Here is a 6,000-nt window from a genome sequence, read left to right as displayed (position 1 = left end):
AAGAGAACTCTATCCAAGATAAGGGAAGAGTTAGAAGTTGAAGTTGACTAGAACTCTTCCGCCAAGGAAGAGTAAAGCATTAGAACTCTAGTTAATCTTTATTTACTAACTCTATAAATATCAATGTTGTTCTATTTTACAGGTGATGCACACGTACTGAAGTTAAGCACGAATTGAGAGCAAAATAGCAAGGCATTTTATGAGCAATTCCTGTGAGATTTAAGAGTGCGATCCTGAAGCTACACGAACCAAATTGAAGAACCAGATGCATAAAGAGTTTTATGTGACTTTTTTTATTTCTAGTTCAAAATGTAGTAGGCGTTTTGAATTGTACTTTTCAGCTTTCTAAGAAGCAAATTGTACTAGGTACCTAAGTTGTATCTTTCAAGTTAGAGGTAACTTGAAGCAGTTGCAACAGCCTGTGGCGTGTTGCTATAAGGGTTAGAGTTAATCCTTAGGTTTGCAAGAGGTTGTAAACTCTAGTTGTATTGTTCAAGTTAGAGTTAACTTGAAGTAGTCGCAACAACCTATGGCTGGTTGCTACAAGGGTTAGAGGTAATACTTAGGTTTGCAAGAGTTTGTAAACTTTGTTGTTGGCTCAGAGTTGTAGTAAAGTGTTTGGAGAAAATCCTATTGGGCAGTAGGTCGTGGTATTTTCACCTTTTGAGCCGGGTGTTTTCCTTCGATAATACAGTGCACGCAAATATCAGGCACCACACAAATCACACAAATCACCCCCGTGTTGCGTGGTATTCAAGTATAAAACATCATCTTTTAAACTGTTGGCGATTGTCTTCTGAGCAACACCTTGGAATTCCTTGAACCCTGTCACATTAATGGTCACAGATTTGTTTTTCTTCCCATGGATAGATTTTCAGCAGGCAATATGAGGATTGAGCTTGTTCCCAGCCAGGGTAGAGAGGTTTTACAGGTACCTCATCTGGAGGTAGAGCGCAGATCAGTAGGGGCCCTCCTAGTAGGCCAGCTCAGCATGTGCCGCGGTACGGTGTCTCGGCCATCTTTCTCCGGTTCCATCATCTCTTCCACCAAGTTATTTATTTTCTCTTATTTTGTATATGTGATGTTTAAAAATCCAAAAGTCATTTCATTTATCCTCTTAATAATTCGTTTTTCTGTCATCATCAAAATATGGATGGCCGCGAATCAATACTTAGCGAGCAAATCGGCATTCATCATTTACCCCAACATTTCAGTCTTACACAAATTCACACACATGAAATTGAACATTTAGATTCCATAAATATCACAGTAAGTTTGAACTAGCATCCTATATATATTTTCTAGTGACCTTAGAAAAACCACGCGTAAACAAGTATTTCTGATTTCTCTTTCTGATCATGTAAATAGCAACTCAATTAGGGTGATATGATGCTTGAGATGGATATTTTTTTTATCAGTTTCAGGAGATCATCTGGGATAAAAACCACTGTTAGATAAGGTGGCAACCGAAGCAGAATCGCCTTCTCTAAGCGGGTCACTTGAGTACTTTTCCCAAGGGTCATGAAGTTCCATGGTTTTCTCATCTATAAAAGGTGGATTAGTGGGTGGAGGCAACTCTTCTTCTTTCTTGACGAGCATTTGTAATGCCTTAGACATGTATGGCCTTAACATCGCGATTTCTTGAGTGCATAGAAGTCCCACATGTAACACTCTCAGCACCTCATTTTTCACATTGATTGTGTGGTAGTTATGCAACATGAGATTCGGATCGAATAGTTCCTCCGTTCTCCCACGTTGAAAGTGTTCCCATGCCTGTTTCATCCAATAGATAAAGCAGTGAGTAACAAGTTTTCTATTGAGCAGAAGAGGATTGAAAAGGTGATTCATAAATTACAATGGAAACTAAGCTGTCCGTATATTCTGCGTTTTTGCTCCTGTTATTTTGCCTTCCGGTAACAATCTCCAGCAGAAGAACTCCAAAGCTGTAAACATCTACTTTCTCAGTCAATTGGCCATGTGCTAAGTATTCCGGAGCCATATATCCTCTGCATATAAAAAGGGTACATCAAATTTCTGAGGTTGGTTCATTAAAGTCTGCTACAAATTAGAAGATGAAAGAAAGAAATGCTAACAATGTGCCAGCAATAGCAGTGCTTATGTGACTCTTGTCTTCTTGGAATGTCCTAGCCAACCCAAAATCAGCAATTTTTGCACGGAGCCTCGAGTCCAACAGGATATTGCTTGCTTTTATGTCTCTGTGAATTATTCGATTCTTTGTGTTTTCGTGGAGGTATACCAAACCTTCTGCAGTCCCTATAATTATCTCAAATCTTTTCTCCCAGTTTAGAGCTTTACCTTTGTTAGAATCTGTCAATTTTTGAATTAGAATCAAGACGTGTGACAAAGTCATTGTGGTGTTTATATGAAAATACAACATTTAGCAAAATCCGTTACTCACCAAAGATAAAACGATCAAGACTCTGGTTAGGGAGGAACTCATATACAAGAAGGCTTTCCGGTCCTGAGCAGCTGCATCCCAATAACCTTACCAAGTTTTTGTGCTCAACACTACTAATTATGTTAACCTCATTATAGAAATCTGCAGCTCTGTGTTTGTTGTTGAAGAACAGTCTTTTGACTGCAATCTCTCTCCCATCTTGCAGAACACCCTGCAATGAGTTGACCTCAGACTTGGTTTAATGTCAACACTCATAGTATTGCATTAATGTTATGGACAATCTACAACTTTGAAGATTTATTATAATTGTACAGCATTCAGCCATTACCTTATAAACTGTGCCAAATCCACCTTGCCCGAGCTTGTTGGCCTCATCGAATGACCCTGTGGCTTTGTCAAGTGTGGAATATTTGAAGTTCAAGCTGCTGTCGTGAAGGATCTTAACTAGTTTCTCCGCATCATTTGCACCTGACAAGTTCAAATTGGAAAAAAACACGAGTTGTTGACCGTTATTCAAGGTAAATGCTCAGCTACAAAATGTTGCTAGTTTCTGCTTTTACAAACCAGTTTTAGCATAAAGATTCAACATCTGTTCATTATTGATATCCTAATGAATTTTAGTAATAATTTTGCCACAAAAGACTTTACCTTTTCTCTTCTTCTGGATTTGTTTGTTCTTCCAGATATAAATACCAATGACAGCACCTACTGCCAAGACCACCACAGAACTAACAACAACAATTACAATGGCTACAACTTTTCCTGCAATATGACCATTTGAGAGTAAAAAAGACCATTTATCAGCATAATTACTTTTTCACTCAATAAATAACAGGCGAACCAGGACGAAAAAGTGTAAAGATTACCTCCTGATGATGAGTCTCCACTAGTAAGGATAGCATTGAGAAAATTTGTATCAGAATATCTCATGAAGCATCCAGTGTACAACGCTCGACCTTCTGACCAAGGTAAGCATCCCAACATGGAGGCAGATGCATTTCGTAAACACGCTGTGCATGCGTTTGCGCTCAGTGTCTTCCAGCAATCAGCAAGAACATAAGCTGTCTCGTTGGAAGGCCCGGGCACTGGCACTTCAGCACGTGCATAGCCATTATTACTCGGTGCATTTGCAACCGCTTGCTGAACAGCTTGCCGGGCAGTCTGTTGGAACAAAGAACCTTTTGTGGTCCTATTTCCACATACATGCCTGTCCTCTGGACCTAAGTACTGGTCATAGAATGTGTAATTCTCTGCTCGCATAAAGCAGCCATCAAGATAGATTCTCCCTCCGTTATAAGGGAAGCACTGGGGCAGAACTGTTCGCGCTTCAGCATAGCATAAGACACAGTCAAGTAAAGAAAGATCGCCATAGCATTGCGCCAGTCCATAGTTAGTGTTCGGTCCAGTTCCAATAATTGCTACTCCATATCCTCTAGTCCTCATTTGCTGACTTATTGTTTCCATTGTGGCAACAAAGTTTGGGACAAAAATCATTGTATTTTCCTCGTGTTGGTTTCCACATATGATCTGGACTGTCCGAGTTCTTGGCTCACCCACTGAAAGATCTGGTAGAAGTAGGATCAATGCAATAAAAAAGAGACTACATAAAATTAAAGGTGCTGCTCTCTCCATTTTGCCAGATGAAATGAGACCTAACTGCAAGAGCTTATATTGATCTTGAGCCTGTACAACATAGAAACAATGTGAGAGAACTATTTGAAGTACTATTAAAATGACATAAACGCATAAGATTTTAATTTGTGCGTTAGGAATACACCTTCCCAAATGGTAAAAAAGATCTATAAGAAAAACAACAGACTGCAAAGACAATTCATAAGGTTAAAGGTGTTTGTAAGATGACAGCTACGGAGAAGCAAAAAGGGAGGAGAATTAGCCAACTTAATTGACTACTGGAGTTTAATGTAAGGGTACAACTTATTTGGAAACTATAAATTTGCCAGTTTCCTGAACCTCTATGCAAATTCTATACAAGGGCTGGGAACCATCATTAGAAGTGGCATATCTAATAGAGAAAGGCATCAACCTTGAGAATCAATTCTAGCCTTGCTGAAAAGGAAGAAAGGCACAAAAGATATGCAATACCTGAATTTCTTAGATTGCAGAACTTATTTATACAAAACTCATCTTTGCAAATCCTTTTTCTTTTCCCTTCTGTTTCTTTGTTAAGATTTTAGACTTAACTAGGTATTGAGAGCTGCTCGGGGCTCGGCTTGAGCCGGACTTGGCTCAGCTTAGTTAAGTTGAAACTCGGCTAACATCAGCTCGGCTCGGTTAAAGATGAATCAAGCTTGGCTTACTGAGCCAACTCGACTTGGCTTAGTTGACTATGTTGAGTGATGTAATTAATGTTTTAAATGCAACTTTCATCTTTGATTATGTTGCTCATATTCTTCAAATCCTTGTTGCATTTATGTCGACCCGACACGTGGGGTGGGATCCGTACTGAATTTGGTCTATCTAACTTGGGTTCTTTGAGTACACTTATAACCGAGAAGTATAAGTTGGTTGAGTATTTGGTTTAATTTTGGTTTTATCTCACATTTATATTTGTATAATGTATTAAAATAAGGGATACACTTTAATATCCACTAACCCTCTACCATAATTTTCGACCTCCACAACCTCCTGTTAAGGGTCATGTCCTCAGAAAGCTGAAGAAACGCCATATCATGCCTAATAACCTCTCCTCAACACTTCTTAGGTCTACTCCTAGCCCTCCTTAGACCCACGTTGTGCAACCTCTCACACCTCCTTATTGGGTCATCCAGACATCTCCTCCTCACATGCTCGTACCATCTCAGCCTCACTTCTTGCAGCTTATCCTCTACGGGGGTTACTCTTACATTGTTCTGAATATCTTCATTCCTGATTATGTCTCTCCTCGTATGCCCACACATATACCTCAACATCCTCATTTCGCTACTTTCGACTTCTGGACATTAGAGTTCTTAACTGGCCAATTCTTCGTCCCATACAACATAGTCGGTATCATTCTATAAAACTTACTTTTAAGTCTTGGCGGCGACACCTTCTTATCACACAAGACACCAGAAACAAACCTCCATTTCATCCATCCTGCTACAATATGGTGTGTGACATCCTCATCAATCTCCCCATCAACTTAGATTACTAACTTAAGATATTTGAAACTATCCCGCTTGGGGATGACATGAGTATCAAGCCTCACCTCCACTTCATCCTCATGAGTTACGCCATTGAACTTACACTCCATCTACTCCGTTTTATCCTGATCAACTTGAGCCCTTTGAATTCCAGGTTCCGCCTGACGTTAAATCCATCTCGTGTCTCGTCAATTAGCATTATGTCATATGCAAATAACATGCACCAAGGCAAATCCCTATGAATGTGCCGCGTTAATACATTTATCACCAAGGCGAATAAGAATGGGCTAAGTGTTGATCCCTGGTGTAACCCCATCATGATCGAAAAGTATCCTGAGTCTCCTCATATTGTCCATATCGGATGCTTAGATCCTTTATACATATCTTTAATCACCCTAACATATGCTACAAGGACACATCTTGCCTCCAAGCACCCCC

At 39.7% G+C, this 6,000-nt stretch overlaps 1 protein-coding gene across 1 annotated transcript; it reads right to left on the bottom strand.

Annotated features, from left to right (window-relative positions):
* Positions 1 to 1,171: 1,171 nt before the first annotated feature.
* On the bottom strand, positions 1,172 to 4,051 carry LOC104096293 (cysteine-rich receptor-like protein kinase 2). Its single transcript, XM_009602650.4, has 7 exons — positions 3,286 to 4,051; positions 3,068 to 3,181; positions 2,748 to 2,887; positions 2,420 to 2,630; positions 2,094 to 2,328; positions 1,856 to 2,006; positions 1,172 to 1,773 (listed from the first exon to the last, which is right to left on the bottom strand). Exons 1-7 carry the CDS (start codon positions 4,049 to 4,051, stop codon positions 1,429 to 1,431), a joined length of 1,962 nt encoding a protein of 653 aa, XP_009600945.1. The 3' UTR covers positions 1,172 to 1,428.
* Between the last annotated feature and the right edge of the window lie 1,949 nt (positions 4,052 to 6,000).

This window comes from Nicotiana tomentosiformis, chromosome 11 (assembly GCF_000390325.3).
Source record: "Nicotiana tomentosiformis chromosome 11, ASM39032v3, whole genome shotgun sequence".
In the NCBI taxonomy this organism is placed as follows: Eukaryota; Viridiplantae; Streptophyta; class Magnoliopsida; order Solanales; family Solanaceae; genus Nicotiana; species Nicotiana tomentosiformis.
This window is presented reverse-complemented; position numbering and strand designations above follow the sequence as displayed.